We start from the raw sequence: 26746 nt of genomic DNA on the forward strand, positions 1-26746 counted from the left end.
GTCGGTGACTAGCTTATCGTGTTCCAGTTTACACCATGTGAAACCAATTTTGGTCAAAATACACGCCACATTTTAGCACGTGAGGTTTAAGCATAAATTATTATTATTACTATTATTTTTTATTTAAACATACTAACCCTCTGTGTTTGCTCCAAGAGCGGCTAAGCTCATCGTGGGAGATTACACAGAACATAATTACAATGCTTTTGGAGTTTTTAGGAAAAGGAAAAAGAGAAATAAGTTTAACATATTAGCAAGAAAAAATAAAAACATAAATATAGAAAAAGTACAATGGCGATTACATCGTGGGAGATTACATGTAACATATTAGAAAGAAGAAAAAAAAAACATATATACGTATAAAAAGTACAACGGAAAAGAAAATATATCTACAAAATCAATTAAGCGTTCTTTACTCTATACAAATCTTTTGGTGTCTATCAAATATTGTTGGACACTCAAGAACAGTTTTTGATTTTGCTTAAAAGTTAAATGAGGAGGACCACATAGAAAAAAGGAGTTTACTTTATCAGACTCTGAAGTAAGTTGTTGGAAAAGCTGTGATTGGGCGGGATATCGGGAACAGAAATAGTGAGAGATGGATTCAACAGATACATCATTGCAATCGCAAAGTGGTGTTGGTTTGCAAGAAATTTTGAATCAGTAAAAATTTCATGCACAATGACCAAGTCTAAGTCTAATGTGTAACATAGAGGTTTGTCTATTGAGAGTGGTATCAAATAATCGATTGTATTCAGTACGAAAATTGCCACGAAGTTTAGTCTTAAAATCATCACTAGGACAAGCGGTTCGGATAGTTTTGTCTAATTTATTCCATTGTGGGATAACCACAATATAATGGATGGTAGAAAGGATCTTCTAAATCTATTGGTACGAGTGGGGATAAACGAGGAATCTTCAGTAGATCCCGAGACTAGATATCAAAGAATACTTTGACCTTTGACTTACTTTTAATGGCAGAAAATTGAAAAGGTATGCTGGAGTTATGTGATTGACCATTTTATAGAAAAGACATAGTTTATGAAAAGATCTTCTATTTTTAAGATCTTCCCAACTCAGCTCCTTTAAAAGCTTGATTTTACTTGTTCCTTTAATACCTCAGTAACAACACGAGCTGACTCATATTGCACACCCTCTAATAAATCACTTTTAGCCTCACTACACCCAACCCATATGACATCTGCATATTCCATCAAAGGTCTAACCAGGCTCATGGAAGAACGATGTAGTTTGTACTTTAAACAAGTTCAAGGCTTTACTTGCCTTTTGATGTAGTATTAATATATACTCCTTCCAGGAGAAATCATGTGATAAGACTAAGCCAAGGTGTGTGAGAGCCTACCTCTTTGACAGAAATATTTAAAAAACGAGAGTAGGGTGATATATTTTAGTCGTATTCTTCTTCATCAACCACCTATCACACCATTGGTTTATGATATTTAAGTCGTTAGTTTTTGTGATGATTCTCCAGGATTGTCAACGACATCAAACAACAAAGTATCATCTGCATAAAGAAGACATTTGGATTGAATGTTATCACAAATTTCAATATAAACAAGGTACAACAATGGCCCAAGTACCGAGCTCTGAGGCACGCCAGCGTCTGCGCGAGACCAGTTGGAGCATTGTCCCTCTATGGCCACTCGTGGGTAAATTATTTATCCGGCGTCTGGAACAAGTGTCCTCAACCTTCTTACCAACAGCAAAGCCAACCCTTGATGAATATCGCTTCAAAAGTCTGAATGACATTCTCAAGTCACTTAGTAACCCAGGTTACTAAGCGCAATGGCTTTGTAATATCCTGTTGATTCAGCTTGTCTCTTGATTACCTAATTTCAGGCAAATTTGAACATGTTTAAATAAAAAGAATCAGAATAACAAGCTATCAAAAGTGTGAAAACGTTACAGAGAAGGCATGGTCAGGGGCTGGTAGGCTGCACGCCTTTAACCGTATTCTTATGTAAATTGTTAACACCTTTCTTGTAATTCGGATTCCTTCCATTTAAGCATTTTTAGTTTTGCCAGACTTACTAATATTGAGATGCTTTCTCAAGTGAAACCTCTCGTTTGCTAATAAGTTTGGTATTAAAAACTCGCTCCAGTTTGAAATCCGGCGCCAAAGGCAACATGACTTTACAAACGATCGCTTTCATAAATTTTGTAAAAAAAGGAGTTTGTCACCAATATTTATATTAATGTTGTTCATATTTACGAAACGTGAGGCCACTATGTAGTAAAATGTTAATAATCGTTATAAGCTGGAAAATATCATGTCTAGCTAAATACTGACCATCTTTGTGCTGAATAGCATACTCATCACATAGCTAGAACATATCAAACCCGTCGCATACTGGTCTTCACTCAAATCGAGTCAGTTAGAGATATATATTTCATTTAGAGAGTGAAACAAGTTATAGTGTTTCCTCTTTGGCGTACCTTTTTTCAGCATAAAATTGAAAAACTCCAACCCTCATTATTTAAAACTTAACGAGGGTTTTCTTCTACTGTATGATGCACCATTAACTTAGTTCTGCAATAGAACAGTTATACTATAGTATTACTCCTAGGGTGTGTTCGCTCAATATCCGGGGCAATGTTACTTTCAATTAATATAACATCTTCATTATGTTTTCGACACGAATCTGGGCTTTTTCGCAATCGATCTAGTGATCTTGAGTGAGTTCTGTCTTTTAATATTCCTGCGTGTGCAGTACCAGAATTCTTCGTATCACAAACATTCTTTCGTTCATGCGCACTGCAAGGAACACGAAGATCGTTTGTAGACCCATTGCACCGATTTCGCTTCGGGGTATCGTCAAATGTAACAGAAATGTTTTCCCTTCTTGGTTGAAGCGTGTCGTTCCGCGGCAATCTATCGTTCTTGACGTCTTTTGAAAGTTCAGGTAATCTTCTAAAAGCATTTGATCGAGATCTAACTTTGGGTTGTTTAACCCATGTATTCATGTCTAAGTCAGGTGGTCTATCCCATATGTTCGGAGGTGGCTTCTCAGGAGTTGTAACATTCTGAGAAGAGTCATGATTACTTAGTAAATGTTCTAGTTTATCGTCCTCTCTATCGTCCTTTGACGAGGGATCAGAAACGCCTGATAAATTAGTCTCTTTGATACTTTCACCTTCTTGAATCTCTGTTTTACCTTCCTCCTTTTTAATAGGTTCAATATATCCATCCGGTAGTTTGTTTTCATTACAAGGTAAACACATATTTGGTGCAGCTGTCCCTTCATCATGAATGTTCTTCAAATCGGTTTCTCTTAAGGCGCTTTCGTGGCTTAAAGGCGAGCGAGCATTATCTTCACTTGAGGTTATATTTTCTTTACTCGAATGAGGATTATAGTAATTCGAGGAGTTAGAGGATAGTGACTGGTTTTTTTGTATTCTCATCTGTTCTCGCAATTCCTCTAGGCGTGCATGATTATTTTCAGCCGCACTGTCAGCATCTGTGGTGTAGAAACTTTCACGCTCGTAACCCGATGACTCTTCGTTTCCAGTGCCTGATGCCCTCTTACTTCTCTTCTTCCTTCGACTGCTTCTTCTTGCAGGAGGAGTAGCGATGGGAGAAATCGCCATTCGTCGAGTCACAGGTGCAGTAATCTGCAACATCACGTCACTTATACCTTTTAACCCATTTGATATATTTGACATATTTGATGTATCTGAGTGACCTAAACTAAGAAGCGGCATTTTTGTAACGCAAGGTAGCTCAGAATCAGAGTTGTCCGACTCTGCCTTCTGAAACTTTGACGACAAAGCGGCTGGCAAATCTATGTCTCCTTGAGCTTTTCGTCTCACCGATCTTGACCTTGGGTGGATAGATGGATTTCTCAGGTGTCTAAACTCTGATACAGAGTATCTTGGTTCTATTTTTCCCTCTCCAGCATCACTGCCATCCTTACCATTATCGTTATCATCATCATCTTCATCACCATCTATATCCTGTAGACTCGTATTTGACACTAAAACACCAGCTGCCCCAAGAAGCAAGGGCTTTTTTTTCTTTTTTGGAAGTTTTAACTGAGCTTGGGCATGGGAATAGAACAAAGTAAAATTGCTACCAATAACAGAAACAGGAAGGGCTACGATAAGCACCCCCACGCACGCGCAAACCGTGCCGATCATTTTACCAAAAGCAGACTTTGGATAGACATCTCCGTAACCAACGGTTGTCATAGTAATAACAGCCCACCAGAATGTCTCGGGAATATTAGGAAAGTCGGTGTGTTCTCCAAATTTCTGAAAAATATAAAAAAAGGGGTTGTATTATTTTACACATGTGGTTCCAGTTACATCAAAGTATTATGTAGGTATACGCTTTGAAATATAATAAGCCATTAAATTGAAACAGAGCTTTTACAGCTCTAGTAAACAAAACACCTTGAGAACATTGCATATGTTGTAATAGGGAAGTTTCTTTATGAAAACAGCGTTTATCCCTGGCTTTTTAGGTGTAAAATATCAATAATTGTGATATATATATACAGCCATATGCAAAAACTTTGACACTTCCGTACATGTATACAAGTATTACAAATATATCAAAAGTATTTCAAAACTTATGGGATATCATCCCTGTATTTTTTTGCAAGTAACAAATCACTAGGTCTTTCTGGAAAGAAAAAAAGAAAAAATAGGTATGATACCCCATAATTTTCGATATACTTTTGATATACAGGATATTGAAAAAGGAAAAAGGTATCTCTTATGTGAGGTTATTTTTCTACGAATCGAACAAATTCCATTGCATGAACTTTTAAAACGAGAGCTCAGGTGAGGTTGATAACTTTACGTATTATAGCTGATTCCAATCATAGACAAAATTTAGGCACTCCAAGGAATGTCTACTTGGCCAAAGTACTTGTTAATAGGAATACAGTTAGTATCACTTACCCATTTTTCTGCGTAAAACAGTAAGGTAGAGAAAATGACCATTGGAATGGAGAGTATTAAAATTAAGAGAAAAAGTTCTCTGGCACTTGCTCGAAGAGTGTGTCCTATGACCTGCATCCCGCTCATTGTGCGAAAAAATCGAAATAACCTAAAAATCCTTACAAGTCGTAAGACAAACAAGAAATCCAATTCTTCTACTTGATTGGCCAAGCTAATGTAAAGGGGTATCACTGACAAAAGATCAACCCAAGTCATGAAACTTTTGAAATAAGCTATTTTAGAAGGGCATGCAAAGAATCGAGCCACAAATTCCACTGTAAACCAAACACAATAAAGATATTCCAGTCCTCGGAATACTTCTCTGTATTGTTTGAAGTATTGCATGGATTCTACGCAAAAAGTTGACACGGAGAGCGCTATGACAGCCAGAGAAATCATTGCTAAAATCTAAAAAGAAAAAAAAAGTATTCAGTTAATGTGTTGAGTTTATGTTTAAAAAAATGCACGAAGACTGCATATCATTTTTGGGGGCTACTTCTAGATGTTCGTGATAACGGGAACCGTCGTGACGGGAAGGAATTTTCAACCAAAAGGCAAACTCCAGCAGGGGTTCGTTACAAAATCTAGGAACAATTTTGACCGAAAACCAGTTCGCAATAGACACGACAGCTATTCCTTGGATATCCCAACCTTGCCGGTGAATCTATAAACATGTTTAAAACCGTCAGAACCTTCATGACTTTTACAATGCAAGATTGCATGGACATTTCACGCGTGCTATCACTTAATGCGTCCAATTAACATATACTTTCCATGTAACATTTCTTCATGTCTTATCTTCTATTTTTACTGTCAGTGTACGTTTATCTTCTCAACTCCCCTGACAACCGACTACTTGGCTCATTTTCATTTCTAATATTCATCACTGAGATATTCAAAAGTCCACCTTAAGTTGAGTGCTCAAACATACAATAAATTATGAATTTTTGCTTTACTGCATTATTTAGCTGACTTTTGATTTACTTTTGACGACTCTTAAAACAGTCATGCGGGCTTGGCTTCTCTGGAGTTTAAAGAGTCGTCAATACAGACCATTTCGCTTAGCTATCCTGATTGAATGAATTATTACTATTTAGTCATGTTTGACCTTGAAGCATTTTTTAAAAAAGTAATAAATTAAGGTTATTCATCAGTGTGCCATGATTGTCATCGAAGACTGTCGACTCGGAAATTCTATTGAACAAAGTGTTGCTTTTGAGATCTAGAGGAGATAGCTTCTTTATTCAGTAACTCGATCGTGAGCTCTACAGACCATGCGTCATCATTTTCACATAGGGGGAGCTTACTCTTTCATTATTGATTGATATTTATTCAAATAAAAAGGGAACTGCGAAAAGGCATTATTGAACAACAGCAACCTACACCGACTGATTTCTATCATAAAAGGGATTTGTTGGCATTGTATGATGCCATAACAGGTCATACAACTAGAATCATAGCATAAAACATATCTGGAGGCAAGAAAAAAGTACGACAGTTTCCAAGGAACATGATTAATCGCCATTTGATCAATACTTGTCATGATCATAAAATATTATGTACATTATTCATCACGGTTTCTGTTGATAAACATCTATATTACTTTTAACATTTTCCAAAATCAGGTACATTGGCAGTGTTTTGTATTCTATTTACAATTGATTCATCAGTCGTGAAAGCTTAGAATAAAAACAAAAAAAAAACATATCGGGAATAGCATTATGGAGATTCGATTTTTAAGTATTTACAGAAAAAGCACTCTCTCTTTTTAGTATAGTAAAGCAAATAAGCACTTTATTCGTATCGTTTCAAATGTTACCTCAAAATGACTGTCAACTACAATATTGTTTTTCGTGCATAAATATCAATGATATAGACATTTATGACAAAAAAGAAACAATGCTTATGTTCTCTAGCCCCGATGTACTTGACGTTTTAGTACACGGCAACACTGAAGTCTATTTTCAAAGTTATTATGCTGCAACAATTAGTAACGATTATAATTGCGTTTTGTACTCATAACGACGAGAAAGAAGGCAGACAGATAAATAACTCAAGTGATTCTAAAACCTGTTCATGATTCGCAAAAACATTTTTTGTTTTTTTGATGTTGGTTAACTAAATAAAATCTAAAATACTAGAAAACCCAACATTTTAGGTATTTTAGGTATTCTGTTTTTCATTTTTCATTTTGTTGGCCTAAGAACATTGAAATTCATTTTATATGTGTTTACTCTTGAAATTCCATTCAAAACCTCACAGCTCAAGCTTCATCATATACTAGTAAACGAGGCTTGGTGTAGTGACAATCACGATTTTAGTTTTGGATCTTGCTGGTTTTTATGCTTATTGGTTTGTAAAAAAAAAATCAACACGCTCTAGGACACTTTACAATTATCCGTTTCTGCTTTACATATAAAACAGCATTTTCATGAATATTTCTCATTGCTCAGTCATTCTGAGGCAGTCAACAAGTAAATATATTTTGGTTCACTCAAACATTTTGGAAATAATGTATCCTTGCCGTTTCCATTAATGCAGACCAATGTAAACATCTTAAAGGATATACTAGTCTTGATATCATCATGTCATTGAAAGCCTTGCTTTCGTGTCGCTGATATTGACTACACTTCGCGTTTAATTCTCACACGCTATAGATTTATTCAATCGAACTAACTTTGTTTATTATATTTCAACAATACTCTCTTTAAAAAGAAAAACAGAGCTCTCGAAATAGATTAAAAAAACTGTGCCAATTATGTATTTGCATATGTGGATTGATGCGATGACAGTGAGCTTCTAGAAATGAAAAGGAAGGTGGTTGTACAGTTTCTATCCTATACAACACTCAGAAATATTGCCAGTGTTCCTGTCTACATACGTGTCATGTTTCATTGTTGAATTTAGCAGTGGCTTTGAACCACTAGATAAGAGAAACTTACTGTGGTCCGTTTTGAGGTTTTAGCGGAGTAAACTTTTGTTGATTAAAGACATGTGGTCTAGCGTCTTGCCTTAAATTTGAAAAAAGAAAGCTCTGACTGCCTCGTTTTAATAAAAAAAGCTGTGCTTAATTTGTCTATATCTCTAGGTTTATATCAATAATCTGCAAAGATTTGATGACTATTCAGTTTGTACTTATTACCTTCCATGGACGAGTACATATAATTTCTTAACCCTGAGGGAAATTTTTTTTTTCATTGATGAAACAAAAAAGCATAAACAAAAAATAGAATTATGATTTATAACTATAATAATAGTTATTATTCTTAATTATAGCATTATATTGTTTCCGAACTGTTTGTTTCTTACGCGCTAGATAAACTCAGTCCAACCTTTCATGACAAGAGGCAGCCCTCGCACCACTGAACGTAGATCAAAACACCGTGGACCCGTTTTGTTTAGAGCGAAAGAAACCCGCAAAAAACAGAAGTTGTGTTTCATGCTGTTGTAACATCAGTCATCCATTTCCAAAGTTTATTATCATTAATAGACCACGATGTTGGGTGCTATAAACAACAAACATGAAGGCATTATGACATGTTTTCTGGTTTAAAGTCGAAGGATCAAAGCTGTCTTCTTCTATGACACATAGCCTTTGAAACAACATTTTTTGGTTGTTGTTGTTGCTTGTATCTTAAATCTTTTATATACGTGTAGTAATTAATTACTCTTAACAGAATGGATTTTTACAAATTTAGAAGATACCTTAGGCATCCAGTTGGAAAGATGAATGTCTTTGGGCTAATTAAAATGCAATTTATCTTTGCAGCTCCTGGATAGTTATTATTTTACTCATAATTTGTGATTTATGGACCCGTAAAAGAGCCTTCACAACCTGTTGTTTGTAATTTTTTTATGAAAAACTTTCTTAAAATTAAAATGTCGTGCTGTATTCGTTATCTAGACAATAATAGCTGAGCGATAAGAGTGGTCTTCATAAATTCCCTTACCTAAAGCAAAGAGCGTTCATTTTAACATGTATCTTAAATAAATTTCTTGACAAAGTCATACAAATCATAATTTTTTTACTCCTGCTTAAAACAATACTCGTAGTGGTCTTTGCGAATGAGATATGGAAACAGATTCCTGGTTTCTATCTTTGTGAAGATAGGAAATGGTTGTATACAGTGCTTACCGTGTTTGTCTGACGGAAGTCCAATAAACAAATAATTTCAACAATTCATATGGCCATTCTCATGTACGCCGAACTCTTTCTTACTCTGTTACATCTTGTAAAACCGCCATGTCTATTTTTTTTTTTTTGCCGCAAATCACCTCATGGTAGTATTTGCGTTTCTTTCATTTAATTCATTTTCATTTTGATGAATGTTCGATAATCTAGAGTTTGAAGGGACATGCTTAATTTGAAAGGCAAATCTAGGCAAACAAAAACTATAATTAAAAAGCATGTTTTTGCCAAGGCTTTTTCTGTAAATTCTGTCCCTTTTTCATTATGTGGTACAGTATCGTAAGTGACTCTTCACAAACACAAAGAATCAGATCGAAGAATCGAATTCAATAAACAGCCAATTCTGTAACCTCAGCTATTCCACAGATACACAAAGCTTCGCTAATATGTTTTAAACCCTTCGCTTTAAACTTTTAATTGTAAAACTTTTAATTGCCTTTGAAAAGCGTTTTGGCTGTTAATCTGGTTTTTTTGTTGGCGTCACGTATCTAGCAGTACGGCGGCGAATAAATCCCACAAACTGAAATAACACGAACATATTATTTAATATCTTAGCGCTTGTGGCAAGTTATTATATAGCCTTTAGTTTACTTTATGACTAATAATGTTTATGAGACAAGAGACAATTCTCTTTTAAATATGAAATTGCAATTTGTACAAGTCATTTGATTTCCATTTCATTCATATTGATTTTCTCACCTGAGCATATTTGGATGAGTACGGCTGTTCTAAAAGTGCCCAGAAACGTTCCTTGGTTGTTTTCTCTATTCTTGTAGATTGATCAAGTCCCATTGCACTGTTATCGTTGTCAGAGTCCCCGTTGCCCTTTTGTAAACCCTCAAAGGCCTTGAGAGTTGCTTGCGCTTCCCTATGCTGGGTATAATTACTCCAGCAACAAGGCTCCATTTGCAGCTCTTCTATTCCCCAAAACGCTAATTCTTCTTCGAAAAGTGGGCCACAAACATCGCCTGGGCAATGAAGTTTACCCGTTCGATAGTAATTCAAGATATTAGCAAATACACCTGGATGTCTGTCGAAAAACAGTTCGTTGGTTTCTGGGTCGTATTCGGCCTGTTTCGACGTGTTTTCGCCAATCCAAGCTAGTCTGGAATCTGGAACGACTCTTAGTGTACTCAAATAAGTCTCGTGGCGATTTCCTCCAACGTTAATGATAACTCTGTCCTTTCTTGAGGTAGATTTGGATGCATTCGAATCAGATTTATCTAGCGTTATTCCTTCGAGCTTCATTATAGAAAATTTTTCTTCTTTAAGCCATCCTTACAATAACTTTGATGAGGCCCGTATCAGAAGCAATCACTGTTTAAAGCAGCGTTTGGCGCGCATGTTTCAATTCAGATTGGAGTAGTATTCATTTATGAACAGTTCTTGATTTATTCGTTCATGCCCGGCACCTGTTCCAGAAAACCCCAAGTCATTACGACGCTTATTTGCATACGGAGCTAAGAGTACATTCTTATTAATAATGGCTGTCTGCTACCGTACTAGCGTTTCATCCCTGGTACTTACATTTCTCGTTTAACGTTCTGCTAATTAATCCAGTCACTGTTTTTTGAAACCGAACTTTCACTTTTTGAGCAAATGTGTCCCCCTTGCTGGCTATCTAAGCTAGGAACTCAAAACAAAGTCTGTGTTGAGCGATAAAGAGTACTTTGAAGCGACAACCAATCCGATTTCGCCTTGATGAATGCAATTCGTGTAATGTTCTACGGCTATTGTGTTCGTGGTATTTGATGTGACGATTTAACTTATTACAGTGCAAGGCCTGCTATGATGTATCATTGATATGTTGGAACTACCGCAAATGGATTTGTTTTTATAGAATATGTAAATCCAACATTAAGAGATAGAGGTTTGAACTGCAATAGGTTATTTCAAATTAATTTTCTTTTACAGCTAGATTATATTGTCAACTTGATTCTTCTCGACGACTAAAATGAACCGAGGGGAAAAGCATTTCATTTCTGCACCTCTTTCTATAAAGATTAGGAAGCGAAAAACACGAAAAATTGCTATAATAAATCCAAGTGACTAATTGTATCTTCTTTTGAAATAGAAAATGATCAACTGCTGCCAAAATGATTGGTAATTTTTCAGAAGCGTGCAGGGAAAGCATATTTAGGAATAAGAAAACATGTTAGCCTTAAGCACGCCATGATTAAACCTTTCATTTAAAAGTATGAACGGCAATTTTACTTTCCCCCGCTCTATCTATCGAATATTAGAATATTTAAAACAGAAAACATCTAGACGATTAAAAATTCGAATATTCTTGGTCAACTGAACTGCGTTTTTATTGTCTACAAATATCTTACATTTTCAATGTTCATTTAAATATTTTATTGTTAACGGCTTTAAATTGACGATATTTATGGGTGAAAAAAAAGTGCTGTCAAGGGAGATTATGCTCTTTGAATGAGACAAGACAGAGTTCTTATCGTTTGTAATGAATAATTGAAGTACGGCAGGAATATCCTTGTGTTTTTGTGAGGTTATTTGTACTACCATGACAAAATCCTTCAAGTATTCATGCTATATCTCATGCGATAAACGTAGAAACATCTTAGTACTGATGTAATTCTGTCATTTACTCCAAGGGTCACCTTCGTGCCAGTGCTTGCGGCAAAAAAAGGCAAGTGCTTTGTATGTGTCCATTATATTGCGTCAGACAGAGATGATAAGTCATTTAGTGTGCAGGCCATCATAAATAAACCGTGTGTTAGTTGATCAATGAGAGTTCTGTATCTCGAGAGATCATCCTTGGGAACCATCAACATCAATGGAAAAAGAAATAAAAAACAACATGGTTTTCTGTGTCATGCCTAACTTTCAAAATATTTCATCAGTTAAAAGTCCAATATCCCGTGCCTAATATTAAAGAAATATAGATATATACAATATATATATAAAAGAATGTCACCAAGGTTTGATCACGACCCTCGGCTTACTATTTACATGAAGAGCTTCAGGACTTCACATGACAAGTCTATGCAAATAAATATCTATTCATGTTAACCCTGTAATGCAGCCATGACTGACAATCCACCGTTAGTCCATTACACTTGCATGAAAATAAGATGCATATTAGAGTCTTTTGAGTGAGTTTTACGTATATCATCATTACGTGACTGTCTTAACTGTATGTATTGTTGTTTTGTTGTATATGTTGATGTCTTAAATATACTTACAGAATAGGAAAAAGTCAACCATTACAAATTATGATAGAACGTTTTTATCTCCAGCTTTTTACACAATGTATACTTGACATTGTATTTAAACAAACCAAATCGACAAAAGCAGTCAAAAACTTTACAGAATTGAACGTGCGTGCTTGCGCAAACCAACTTGCATAAGCTAATATTTAAGTAGATTTAATCTTTCCGTTAATCGTTAAAGACATAAATTAGCAAAATTTAAATATTATTTGAAACCAAACGAAACGAAATTAAGAGCAAAGTGATTATTGCTAAATCTAAAAGGTCTGCTATATATATTTATCGATCTTTATCCGGTTATATTGCTAATACTACTAGAGTGGTTTTCATAAACCCATGAAGCAGATAACATAAGTAAGTGCTAGCGTGGAATAGTGAATTGACAACAAAAGAACACAATGGCATTACGGTCTACTAATTTGTATTAGGCTAGTGTGTATTTCACGGGTTTATGAAAACCACTCTACTACTACTCATGTACTACTACTACTACTACTACTACTACTACTACTACTGCTGCTGCTGCTGCTGCTGCTGCTGCTGCTGCTGCTGCTGCTGCTGCTGCTGCTGCTGCTGCTGCTGCTGCTGCTGCTGCTGCTACTACTACTATTAGAGTGATTTTATTTAACCCGTAAAAGAAAAATGACAATTTAGTACTAGTTGATAAAACAAAAGAAAACAATGAGTTTAGTAGAGTCTACTAACTATGATGGGTACTATTTTTCCTCCTCCTCCCCCTCCACCTCCTCCTATTCCTCCTTGATTGGGCAGAATGCCGCCACACATCTGGGACTTTCGCTTAAGTGACATTCGAAATTCAAAATTCTTAATGATACTAACAAAGAAATGCAGTGAAGTATGCGTGCTGTTCGTCATATTTAGTAGGTCACGTACTATTCATTATATGTCAAAGTGTAAAAGGTGGGATTTTGAAGAATATATTATATTAATAATATTAGCCCAAAGTTTTTTTTCTCTCTTGTGCTTCGAGGGTTTTTCTCCGAGTTCTCCGGATTTCCTTCTTCCACTAAAATCAACTCCTATATTCCAATTTGATCGCTGGAACGAGGGCCACTGGTTTGCTAGGGCTACTAGGTGCTATTGTAGCATATTGACACAGGATGGAAGAGGTAAAACTCAACAGCTACACGCCATCTTGGTAACCACTTGGTAACCTCCCGTTATGCATATTAATATACTACAGACTAATGACACAACACCTATCCTCGTAAAATAATGAATAAAAATAATCCGAACGGTAAGCGCCCACCATAAATGCGGTTTTCAATGAGGTCCTCCGTAACTAAAAGAAATAATCTAACTTTCCATTAAATGCAACATACAGAATTAAATAAGCTAATTGTTAGAATGTTACTTTAAGAATCCCTACTCCCTCCCCCCTAAACAATATACACTAATCATAATTATTATAAGCTGAAATTCCTTATATTTCCTTATCCTTTAAAAAATTATGTAATAAATACTTATTCAAATTCCTCTTAAAAAATACTATGTTGCATTGGTTTTCTTTTATATTAATACCGATGGAAGAGATAACCAATCATTAGTACATTCGGTTATTCTCCTCTCCCCTCTAGGAATTTACTTTAAGCAGAGTTTTGGTAAATAACCATTTCTATAGTATCATAATCATGTCATCAATGCGAGTGTCAATTTAAAGTGATCAAAGCGTTTTGAGTTAATGGCCGACGCTGGGCGATCGTTTTCGTAGACCTCATTTGCATAAACCCAAGATGATTGACGGCTCGGTAAAGACCGAAATCCAATCAGGGTTTTGAAACGGCGGGTCGCGATGCAACGGTTTTCGCTGTAAACTTATTTTGCACTGCAACACAACCGTGACCAAAATGGCTACCAGCCAATGGAACCCTGTTGAAAGATTCAGAGCTTCCGTAGTTGACATTTTGCCCCTTTATTGAATTTTCTTGGCAAATCTGTTTCGAAAAGCTTGTAAGGGACTGTGCAATAATCATCGGGAGGGGGGGGGGTTCTAACATTCTCCAAATTGGGCTTAAATTGAAGCTAAACCCCCCCCCCCCCCCCGTGCTAAACGTAAAATAACTTCTCACCCCTCCCCTTTTTGAAATGAAATAACTATCAACCCCCCCTCCCCCCCCCCCCCCCCCCCCCCATACATCATGATACATCGCAACAATGCAAATATTGTGAGATGCAAATATGACGCCATTGAAATACTTCAAAAGTGTGGACAAATATCATGATGATAGCTTGTTTTCTAAAAGAAGTCGGAAACTACAAACTGTACTGAGCTGTCATCATAAGTTCAACTCAGTAACACTGCACTTTATTACTACTGGTATTGAAAGAAACATAGAGATTTGTTGGATAACATGGATAAAGCTATGGAAAAGTACTATTCTACCTATATGATTGGATCGAAACAGAATTCATCAGTTTCACGGAAGAAAAAATAAAATAAGAAAAAAGCTGATAAACGCAAATCCAAGGCAACAGAACATACTTTAGGAAGAAAAGGGCATGTGTTATATTTAAATATAATATTTAGATTAAAATTCCTTAGGAGGAAATCCTTCAGCAAATGAATACAGCCCTGAGCGAGATATATGGCACCCGACAGCTTGTTAATATTGATGAGGACACTCTACTAATATTTACATCTCAAACTGACAAATCCTGCTCCTAAGGGATCTTCTTTCTTCGAAATGTTTTGTTGGGGAAGCCAAGGAGCTTGTTCAGAACTTCTGTTTTTATCCTTGACATAGCACTAAATATCATGAACATAAAGCTATAGAAGAATTATTACAAAGCAAAACAAAAAAGACATGACATAGTCAGTTGTCTTATACTGTATACAGTCAATCAATGAGGCATAGCTTTACCACAGAAAAAATTGCGACTTGTCCTGTTTTTAGTTAGTATACTGTTTTTTGTACTGTTTTTATTACAAAGGATACTCAGTTTATACATTATATTTCAACACATATGGTTATGAGGTTGCACCTGTGACAAGTTGTGTCCTTTATACAGTAAAAAATACTAACAGTGAATGTTATATGCATCTTTTCAATTTTATAGTGAACAAAATCCCAAATTGGCTTATGACCCCCCTCTCCATACTTAAGCAATTAGCTTCTAACCCCCCCTACCCTATACTCCAATTTAACTTTTGACCCCGTCCCCCCCCCCTATTAATTTTAGAACCCCCTCCCGATAATTATTGCACAGTCCCTAATAGGTCCATTTTAGATTTAAGGCCAGCCTGGTCACCCCAAGCAATATCTATTGTAATAACCGATACGATTTTTAATGTCATGTCATGTCAATACTGGAAACAGCACCTTTATTTTAGTAACTAAGGAGACTAAGTAAGTAAGGAGATTCATTATGTCAGCTGTTATACACTTATTTCAATAAAGTTAATCACCAAAAAAGCTACAAAGCTGAGACCGGCAAGGATTATGGGTAGATACATTTTACATGTTTCAACCACTTGATAAATGTTGATGGACTTGCACATCTTCTACCAGTTGCAGTCGATTGATGACCTAATAATAGCAGGCAAGAATAAAGCCTCACACGACCAAGCACTAAGAGAAGTCCTGAAGTGGACAAGAGCCAACAATCTTCCGGGGGGGAGGGGGGGGGTACTATATTTGCTATACGGGTATGTGCCGCCCTATAGGGTATGGATTTTCGGCTTTTGGGTCTGGGGTAGGGTATCATTTTTTGACATTTTGTCTGGGATAGGGTATCATTTTTGTCTGGGATAGGGTTAACGATTTGGTCGTTTTTGTCTGGCAAATAGGCTACGCTTTCTAACGGCACAAAAAACAATAAAAACGTTAATAAATATTGATTGCAATCTATTGACTAACCGAGTCTAGTGTGGGATAGGGTATACAATTCTTAGTTTTATTCTTGGGTAGGGTATGTAAAATCGAAATTTTAGGTCTGGGATAGGGTAAGGGTTTTGAGGTCCTGGCGGCACACCCCTACCCAAGTGGGGGTGGTAGTAACCCCACCCCCCGGGAACAAACTGAAGTTGAATAAAGAGAAATGTCAATTAGGAGTCAAGAAACTAGTCTTTCCAGAAGATAAACTTTTAGATGGAGGGATCAAACCGTATCCAAGAAAGGTTTCAGCAATAAGAAACATGCCTAGGCCTACAGATAAAGCTGGAGTAAAAGGTTTCTGGGAATGGTAACCTACATGTCTAAGTGGATACCCAATATCTCAGCTAAGAGCGCACTTCTAAGAGAGTTGTTAGATCAAAGAAACCACTGGGTCTGGGAAGACAGACAGGAAACTGCCTCCAACTTGCTGAAGGAGTGTCTGGTGCAAGAGCCAACTCTAGCTTACTATGATCCACACAGACCATCTAAAGTAGCTTCTGGCGCATCCAAGGACTGCTTGGGAGCTGCAACTACATGATGACGAATGGAGACCCATCGCTTATTAATCGCGTGCTATGACGTCAGCTGAAACCACGTGAACACTGTCATTAGAACCATGCCGTTATCAGACAAAGGAATGGAAGAGCTCAGACAGAAAACCAATGAGGATTCTGAGATCTCGGCATTCAAAAGAAAGTAATCCTGAATGGATGGCCTTGCAACAAAGAAAACTGTCCTCCAGAGGTGGTAGGATGCTGGAACATAAGAGATGAGTTGTCAGTATATAACTGGAGACGTTAGTGTTGAGGGGTAGTAAAAATCCAAGAGAGCTATTAAAACGTATCTTTTTAAAGAAGCATTTAATAAGTATTAATATTTTTATTATTTCATTAATATTATATACTATATCATTAATCATTAATATTATATATTATATTTGTAATTGATTTTTATTGTAAATTCATAGGCATCTTTCTCTTTTATTTAGATATCGATTATTTAAATTTCTTATTGTAAAGCGCTATTGATCTATTATTGTAAATAGGGCTATATAAGTAATAAATTATCATAATTATTATTAATTATTAAACAAGTGCAATCTTTATCTCATCAAAATATTTTGACTCCTTTAGAAGTGCATCCCGCTTGGTTAGGGAGAGGTTCAAGTCCTGGGACAGAAAACATATCAGCTTGGGTTAACTTTGTATGCCTTGCCAGCATGGCATCTGATACGCATGCTAGCGCTGGCGATCGATTTACCAAAAGCAGCTAGAACAATCAGAATAATCACTTCTCCCACTGAATCTGCATGTGAACCCGGAGGTCCCTCTTCCGTGGCTAGGGTGTCCATTGATTCTCTAACTACTGCTGGTGTCCATTCCTTTCTAAGCTTTGGTGAGGCACTTGCTCTAAAATTGCTTACATCGCCAACTATTCCGGCCATGCGCCGCTCGGTAAGTCAGCGGATATCATGTATATAATAGAAACCACAGGAAGCCCAAGCTCTCTCAGACCCGGACTTATAGAAACAAAACATTTTGCTACGGTATTCCTGTGCTTTAATAGGTATCCTATTACAATGATGGAAAACGAGAGCCGGAGGATTCAAGCTTTATTTTGGTACCAAACATGCCGTATTTTGCGAATGATTTTCAAGGTTTTTACTTCAAAAAGTGCCTATTCTTGAAGAAAGGATCTCACAGATACTCGTCTCAAATCGGAGCTTTTTGAAAGTAAAAAACGAAAAGTATAAATTCGTTCAATCGACCACAGATTCTACATCAGTAATTTAGAATGTGTGTAGTTTAAGGATCAAACCCGGCAAATGAGGTAACTAGCTCTGATTTTGAGAAATGTTGTTTAAAATATTTGACCTTTTGTGTTTTTCTTGCAATTTAACAAAGCACATATGGCAAGAAGGCTGTTAAAATCTAACTATCGAGACGAAAAGGTTTTTCCAAACAAATTAAAGTATGTTTGATAAAATTCAAATGCTTTAATGTTATATATTGTTCTTCTACCCCGGCAAGTGGAAAACTGTTTACACAAAAATTTATAAATCGAAAACTATCTTGACTCTCTATACATTTCTTTGTAAAATCTGACTTAGCTCGCCTAACACTTTCAAGCGACACAGTGGTGCACACTGGCCCTGGGAATCTCACCAACTTGTCATAGAAGTTGGACTGGCACTCTTCATCCTCATCTAGCAAAATCTGGTAAAATGAAAAAAAAAAAAAAATACATGTAAGAAAAGCTGATAGAAATCAAGCACATACAACAAATGATAAAGTTAAGGCTTAAAAAAAGACGAGCTATGTGAAGTTAATCACCCTAGAATTGGTCCAAGGTATGCCATTTTTGAATAAGTGCTTAGGCGAAAATAGTGTAAGGTAATGTTTTTCAAACAGGTTATAGATCAAGATAGAGTTCTATCCCTTGTCATTGTAGAGATTATCTTTCTTATTGAAGAAATTGTAAAACAAGTTTTGATCTCAAAGTTTGGATTAGGCGTTTTTGTAAAAACATTTAGGGAACCACCCTTCCCCCCTTGTTTTCAATTGTACATATACACCACCTATGGTGTTGTTATGGCACTGTTCCTAACTAGAAGTGGTCCTTCATCAAAGTAGTGTAACTGTTTCATGTTTATGGATCCAGAAAAGTGTAAACATTTTACGAAAACACTACAAACGTATACGTGCACGTTTGTAACTATTAAAGTGATACTCTGACAAAAATCGCTCAAACTTGGATTCAGCTGAAACTTCCTAAGAATACTCTTTAAAGGACCAATAATCACTGTATGAAGTGTTTTCTCGATATTCAGGACGAAAGTAAGATATTTTTACGATTATTTTTTGGAGTCTGTGACGTCATACACTCAACATCGAACATCGCTCCATACATTTCTTTGTATATAAATCCTTAAGAGTAGGTCTCTGTAAGACTCAAGCAAAGTGGGAAATGAAATTTTTTGACCACTCTTGAAATTTGGTGTGTGAGTAGGCCTTTATATGGGATTCACAAAAACAATAACAATTTGGTCACCAAATGTATTGTTGCCATGGAAACGGCAAGTGTTTTATGAGACCTTAATTTCCAATTTTTGGAATAAATTTAACCCACTCGAAGGTAAAATTCAATGCTGTGTTTCTCATACATGTTAAACTTAATTTCCTTAAAACTTTCGTCAATTATAAAGTATCTTTTCTAGTTTAGAAAAATAACAATTATTGTTAGTTTGTTATTTTGTACATGAAATATTCGTGCCTTCAAGTAACCGATGTATCAACTGTTTTAGCAACAAGATAAAATGGTCAAAATGTTTTTTGGTCGTTCTCCAAAAGTATTGCATTTCTAATATAGAGGATTGGTGGGAAGTTTTCTGAAACATTGAAGTTACCAAATCGTGCAAAATCTCTGCGGGTACAATCATCTTTAGTCCTTGGATAGTCAAATTATAAGGCCTAAAATTCAAAATGTCCTAAATTCAACCATATCAAAGCTTCGAAAATTAGCACCAAAAAGATGCCAATAAGCTAAACAAGCATTAGAGGTTGAAGGGTAATACCTAAATAACAAAATTCTAGCAAAAAAAATAATGTTCTAGTCTGCAAACACGGTAAAAAAAAATTTTTATTCAAAGTAAACAATGGGTTATTTGCAATTTTTGTCATTTTCAACCTACCTTTATCGTTTCATTGTGACTTTTGTGGCGCTCAACTTTCCAAATTTTCACAAGGAAATGTTTCTTGGAGACTCAATAAGCATTTAGAGAACTAACCTTGGTCGTAAAGAGCTAAAATCCAAGCAATAATTAAGTGGTTCTATAAAGGATTACAACAGAATACACAAATCATCGAATTCTCGTTCGAAGCAATACATCATTTATAGTTTCTTCGAGCTTCAAAATTCCTGTATTTCGTGACAGAATTACCTGTAAGCTGTTATTTAACATGAATGCTGAACTTTTGAAGGCTACTGTTGTGACCGATGAAAGGCTAAAATATACTTCAAACAATTAAAACATTTGGTGATCGTCCGCCATGCTTTACTCAATAACGTATCTGGGTGAATATCCCGTATGTATACATGTGGGGGGGGGGGGGGGGGGTATACATGTGGGGGGGGGGACTGGTAACAAGTTATGTCATAACATCTCCTCTTCTTACAGATGTATAATTTAAAAGAAAATAAATCACAATAAAAATTTGAAAACAGCAAATGTTCTTTCAACATTTTGTAACTCAATAGTTCATAACTCTTAATTAATGTTCTTATCTTGGGACGTAGTCTTGCAGATACGCTGGTCTTCTGGTCTGTCTTTTGGGTCGTTCAGCTCTTGGGTGGGGGCTTTGTGGATGTGGTCCTTTGTCGGCTGCTCTGTTCTGTGTTGCGTTTTTGTCTCCTCTATCTGTGGTAGGGTTCTGTGGTTGCTTCTCTTGCTTTGGTTCATCTATCAGTAGTATTCCGCAGTATCTCTTCCCTCCAATCTTTATTATCATGTTCTAACTCTGCTTCCTCTTCCTCTCTGTCCGTATTATCGTTGTTCTGCATTACTGCGTTGCCAGGTTTGAAATGGCTTGCATCTCGTGTTAGTGTTCGTCCATCATGTATGCGTCTGGCTGTCACTGTCGATCCCTCAATTTGGGTTACAATATAGAACGATGGATCATATGGTGTTGACCATTTGTTGACCTTTCTTTGCTTCACTAGCACGTAGTCACCTTTGATGAATGAATGTTCCTTGATACTTTTCCTCTTGTCCATCTTAGCTTTGTATCGTTTATCTCTTTCGTTGATGATCTTGTCTGGCTGACTTGGCTTCTCCTTGATTGGTGGAGTGTAATCTAGTTTGGTGCGGATTAGTCTGTTTGTCATAGCTTGGTATGGTGACACGCCGGTTGCTGGATGTGGTGTGTCCCTGTAGGCCATCAACATTTCTTGTATAGCAATGTTTCTTCCTGCTTTGTCTTTGCATTGGATGTGGGCAATTTGCTCTGTCTTGTTTAATAGTTGCATAAATCTTTCTGCTTCGCCATTTGCTCTCGGGTGTAATGGTGTGACACGATGGTGTTCAAAGCCTTCTTCCTCTGCAAAGTCAGCAAATTCTTTCGAGTTAAATGGGGGTCCATTGTCTGATTCCAGTCTCTTTGGTATTCCGTGATGTCCAAACATCTTCTTTAGTTTCTCTTTGGTGGGCTTGAATCCTGTTGAGTATGTCGTTTCCACCTCTGGGTATCTGGTTCGTTTGTCCACCACCACAAGATTGTAGTGACCATCCGGGTATGGTCCTCCAAAGTCTGTGGCTACTGTTTCCCATGGTTTCTCTGGAATCACTGATGGTTTTATTGGTTCTTCTTTTGCTTGTCTCGTTGTGATTTTGCATTCATAGCACTGTCCTACAGTGTGCTCTATCATCGCGTTCATGTATGGGAACCAGTATTTGGCTCTTACCATTTGCTTGGTCTTGGTCGATCCCAAGTGTCCTAATTCGTGCGCGATTGCGATAACCTTGGTCTGTAACTTGGCTGGTAGGACTATCCTGTCGTTTCGGAACACTAGATCCTCTGCTATGAACAGTTCCTCCTTCACTGAGTAATATGGTGTGATATCAGGTTCTTTCTTGTGCTTTTCCCAATTTCCTTTCGTGATGATGTCTCTTACTTTCTGGAGTGTTTCATCTTTGCTTGTTTCTAATCTGATCTTGTCAATGAGTACCGTTGGTTCCTTGTCTATGATAGCTTTTACTGTGTATTCCGTGTCGTCTTCTTCAATGTCTGGCAGTGGGTGCCGTGACAGAAAATCGAGGGGGTCAGCTTCATCTTTCCCTGGTTGGTACTTCATTTCGAAGTCAACGTCTTGCATAGCCATTACCCACTTTTCAATGCGTGGTGGGAGTTTTGCAGTGGCTTTGTTGAAAAGCGTTAGCAGTGGTTTGTGTGCTGTCACTATGGTGAATCTTGGGGCACCAAGGAGATAAATGCTGAATCTCTCTTTGGCCCATTTCACGCATAGAGCATCTTTCTCCGTTTGGCTGTAGAACTTCTCTGTGTTGGTTAGAGTTCTGCTTATGAAGTGGATTGGTTGCCATCCCTTCTCTGTCTTCTGGAACAATCCGGCTGACAATCCTTCGTTGTAGCTGGCCTCTGTTCTTACCATCATTGGTAGCCTTGGATTAAAAAATGCGATTACATCTTTACTTGAAATGCTGTCTTTAAGCAGCTGGAAGGCACTTTCTTTCTCTTCATTCCAGTGGAACTTAGTTTCCTTCAGCGTCAGATCTCTCAGTGGCTTTGTCAAAGATGCATACCTGGGGATAAACTTGGAAAGGTAACCTGTCATGCCCAGGAAGCTCCTCACTTCCGACTTAGATTCTGGTCTGGCACATTCCTTGACAGCTCGCACCTTCTCATCTGCTGGGTGGAGTCCTTCTCTACTAAATTTGTACCCATAGAACTGGATCTCTCTTTTCCCGAACTTACACTTCTGTCGGTTTAGTGTGATTCCGAAGTCACTAACTCTCTGCAGTACAGTTTCTAAAATCTGGTTATGTGTCGTCCAGTCTCTGGCTCCTAGAAGTATATCATCTATCTGGTTCAAGCATCCTGGTATGTCTCCGAAGACTTTCTGCATTGTGTCGTCGAATAGGTCTTGGGATGCCTTCGCTCCGAATACCAGTCGTTTGGGTCTGTAGTTACCCCATGGTGTACTGAAAGTAGCAACTGATCTAGATTCTGGGTCAAGTTCTAGCTGATGATATCCTTGCCGCAGGTCTAACTTGGTCCAGATGGTGCAATCATGGAATCGGTGTATGAAATCTTCAACTATGGGTGGCTGTGTTATCCTGTTTCGCTCCATGTACCTATTTGGCACTCGCAGGTCTACACTAGCACGTATCATTTGAGGTTTGAGTTCCTCTTTTGCAGTGTTATTGAAGCTTGGTTTAGGTTGGACCACTACTGGGGAACACCAAGTTATTGGCTCGTTCTTTGGGACTCTTTCAAAGATGTCCTCTTCTACACCTTGGTCCAGCCAATCTTTGAAGGGTTTCTGTAGGTAGTAAGGGACTTGACGCGGTTTCTGTGCTATTGGGACTGCTTCTGGTCTCATGTTAAATCTCCCATGTATCTCCCTGTTGTTCTTGTGGTCATATATCTTTCCAATACCTTCGAATATATGGTTATACTTGTCTACAATGTCCATCATTTCCTTCTCTTCTTTCTGCTGCTTCACTGTTCCTATGCATTGGTTGCCATCTGGTATCCTCATGTCATTTGATGCCGTTAGTCCTCCATCTTGTTGGATCTTCATCATTCCAAGCTGTATCAGAGTGTCTCTACATAAAAGAGGGGGTGAGTGTATTCGTCCATACACGACGATAAATCTTGCTTCTTTCCCACAGGTTTGGTTTCTGATAATTGTTTGAAATTCCCCTTTTACCTTGAGCTCGTGCTGCAATGTATTGAGTTTAGCTTTGCTGGGTTTCAGTGTTATCTTGTTCTTGGTTCTGTTGGTGAGAGTTTTGAACTGGTGTTCGTCCATCAGATTAACGTCTGCTCCACTATCTGGTTCTGCTTTCATGTCCACGTCATCTAGTCTTACTGTGATTGTTTTCTTGTTATTTTCTGTGTCGCTGACCTTTCTCGCAGTCAGGCTTGACTTAACAGCTTTCTCAAAATATTCGTCATCTGAACTGGTTGATTCTTCTTTTTCTTCTGTCCTTTTTATCCTCTTCTTGCTGGTATACTCCTTCCCATGGTTTCTTTGTTTGGGTTGGTAATGTGTCTTGTTACTGGAAGATTGGCACACTGTGGCGAAATGGTTCCATTTGTTACACTTGTTGCATCGTTTTCCGAAGGCGGGGCAGTGATCCTGTTTGTTGTGTTCGTATCCACAATTTCGACATTTACTCTGTCCGCTCTTTTCTTTAGGCTGGTTCTGTTCCCGGTTGTTTGGTCTGGTTCGCTGTGGTCTGTAGTTGGAAGGTTTCCTGCTCTCCACTTTGGCGATGTTCTCTCCTGCTCTCTGTTCTGTTTTCATTTCTCTTACCTGACGGTTCACGTCCTCTATCTGGCTTGCTTCTTGTAGGAATTGGGTTAAATTCCATTTTTTACTGATAGTTTTCTGTATCAGAGTTTTATCGTCGATTGTTTGGATGATGTGCTCTAGTATTCTCTCACCCTGCACTTCTCCAAACTCGCATTTCTGGGCTTTCTCTCTGAGTCGAGCTGTGTAGGCTGTTATGGACTCGTGGGTTGTAGGTTTCATCTTGAGGAATTGATATCTGGCATGGTGTTTGTTTTGTTTCGGCACAAAATGGTTATTGAGCTTTGTTTTCAATTTATCGTAGCAATTTCCGTCATCTGGATCAGGAAGGCTCTTTTCTAATCTTGCGATTTGCTTACCTCCATATATGATAAGTGCATCTTTTTTGTCGACTGGGTCAGTTATTTTGAAGAATCTAAACTCTCTTTCTATGTCTTCTAGCCAGTCTTCCCACTCTCTTCCGATTGCATTGGCTTCTTCTGGGGCGATAAAAGGTTGAGTTTTAAGGTTCCTTGTCTCGGTAACGACGTGTATCGTCGGTGCTTGGGCGATAGCTTGGGCTCCATGTGCTTCGTCGGCCATTTGTAGTCTCGTTGTCTTCGCTGTATACACTCTTTCGTTGCTTTACGAGCGATTTTTTCTTTTGTTTTCGTCGAATCCAACTGTTAGGATGTCGAGAAGAATAATTTACCTTTGTTTTCTTCCGGTTTGTTTTCCTCGTCGCCAATGTTGTGACCGATGAAAGGCTAAAATATACTTCAAACAATTAAAACATTTGGTGATCGTCCGCCATGCTTTACTCAATAACGTATCTGGGTGAATATCCCGTATGTATACATGTGGGGGGGGGGGACTGGTAACAAGTTATGTCATAACAGCTACAAAGTAAAAAAAAATGCTTATTTTGAGAATATTTGAAAGAAAGAATTCTTGATCTAAAGTTGTTGTTCTCATTTTCAACCGCTGACCGGAAGTTTGGAAAAATGAACGAGACAGATTTTGTGGTGACCAGACATCTTCAAACATTCGGCCTTAGCAAATGTACTCACTTAGTCAATGAATCCGATTTAATACTCTGCCGCGCAGGTAAGTATAATTACAGGTATTTCATGTTCAGCCAAATATGGCCCATTTTAACTCACATATTACAACATTCAATCTTATATGTGTACAATTCGCTGACCGGAAGTTTGGAAACTGATGATTTTCTGTGATTGGACCTGACAATTTGAGAGACATCCTTTCCAGTAAATGCCAAGCTTATCACGTTGGAGGTTGCATATACAAATTTATGAGAATCTTTCAGTGATATGTCAAAAAATCCTGTTGCGGGGTTAACTTGCAACGGCAGATCTAGGGGAGTGGTGCATGGGGATTTTGTTTCCCTTCCCCCTAGATCCCTAGATGAAATGTTATCTACTTATGAAAGATCGTCAAGGTAGTCGGCATGCATGCTTCAAATAACTTGTTGTTTTTTTTAAAATACTTTATCACAAGATATACCCCCTCTTCCGCTACTAAAAACTTTGTTCCTACAACTATTTTCACATAAACTTGTCAAAATAGAAATTCGAAACTAAATTATTAAGCTTAAAGGGGGACTAACATGAAAATCCTCCGAAATTTAATTTGACAAAAACTTCAATCGAATAATCTTTAAGGGTTTAATAATCACTGGTTAAATTATTATTTTTATATTCCAATGGGAAGTATTATATTTTTATGAATTTTCATAGGTGTCTGTGACGTCATACACTCAACACCAAACATCGCTCCATACATTTCTTTGTAAATAATTTCATGTTTTACTCTTTTTCTATTGAACACAAAGGTCCGCTGAAAACTTAACTTTCGAACTTGTGGTTAGACTGAGTATAAAACTAGCGGAAATTTTGATTACAAAATACAAAGAAATGTATGGAGCAATGTTTAGTGTTGAGTGTATGACGTCACAGACTCCTATAAAAATTGGTAAAATATAATACTTCCCACCCAAATATCAGAAAAAAACTTTAACCAGTGATTATTAGACCTGTAAGGGTTATTCCAGTAAAGGTTTCAGCAGAATTAAAATTTGGATGATTTTCGTGCTGGTCCCCCTTTAATTATTGTAGAAAAGAATAAGGTCGATAAATGGCATAACACAAATTATAGTCATTTACAAATGGCTTGAACATGAAATACCTGTAATTATACTTACCTGCGCGGCAGAGTAATAAATCGGATTCATTGACTAAGTGAGTACATTTGCTAAGGCCGAATGTTTGAAGATGTCTGGTCACCACAAAATCTGTCTCGTTCATTTTTCCAAACTTCCGGTCAGCGGTTGAAAATGAGAACAACAACTTTAGATCAAGAATTCTTTCTTTCAAATATTCTCAAAATAAGCATATTTTTTTACTTTGTAGCCT

General features: G+C 37.3%; 1 protein-coding gene and 1 long non-coding RNA gene across 4 annotated transcripts; both read right to left on the reverse strand.

Moving 5' to 3' along the window:
• Positions 1 to 97: 97 nt before the first annotated feature.
• Positions 98 to 10943, reverse strand: LOC116307510 (uncharacterized). Of its 2 annotated transcripts, none has more exons than XR_004198402.2 (4): positions 9854 to 10943; positions 4927 to 5373; positions 2458 to 4272; positions 98 to 1850 (listed from the first exon to the last, which is right to left on the reverse strand). XR_004198402.2 is itself a non-coding variant. In XM_031717783.2 (4 exons), exons 2-4 carry the CDS (start codon positions 10400 to 10402, stop codon positions 2566 to 2568), a joined length of 2703 nt encoding a protein of 900 aa, XP_031573643.2. In that variant the 5' UTR covers positions 10403 to 10566; positions 10682 to 10943; the 3' UTR covers positions 98 to 2565. The 2 variants fall into 2 exon arrangements, 1 of the variants encoding a protein (XP_031573643.2); XM_031717783.2 differs by having other exon boundaries at positions 98 to 4272; positions 9854 to 10566; positions 10682 to 10943.
• A 6876-nt stretch (positions 10944 to 17819) lies between these two features.
• Positions 17820 to 20381, reverse strand: LOC148913659 (uncharacterized). 2 transcript variants are annotated; one of them, XR_016120573.1, is made up of 3 exons: positions 20224 to 20381; positions 19975 to 20085; positions 17820 to 18499 (listed from the first exon to the last, which is right to left on the reverse strand). It is a non-coding gene; the product is annotated as an uncharacterized LOC148913659 (long non-coding RNA). The 2 variants fall into 2 exon arrangements; XR_016120574.1 differs by having other exon boundaries at positions 19975 to 20113; positions 20224 to 20375.
• Between the last annotated feature and the right edge of the window lie 6365 nt (positions 20382 to 26746).

Source organism: Actinia tenebrosa, unplaced genomic scaffold (genome assembly GCF_029948245.1).
Source record: "Actinia tenebrosa isolate PJP-AT-01 unplaced genomic scaffold, QUT_ActTen_1.0 PGA_scaffold0__85_contigs__length_37466705, whole genome shotgun sequence".
NCBI lineage: Eukaryota > Metazoa > Cnidaria > Anthozoa > Actiniaria > Actiniidae > Actinia > Actinia tenebrosa.

Coding starts and splice junctions, on each gene's coding strand:
- LOC116307510 (XM_031717783.2), bottom strand. CDS start 10,402: ATGAAGCTCGAAGGAATAACGCTAGATAAATCTGATTCGAATGCATCC. Junction 5,374..9,853: donor ACTCATCCAAATATGCTCAG/GTGAGAAAATCA, acceptor TTTTCTTTTTAG/ATTTTAGCAATGATTTCTCT. Junction 4,273..4,926: donor TGTTTTACGCAGAAAAATGG/GTAAGTGATACT, acceptor TATATTTTTCAG/AAATTTGGAGAACACACCGA.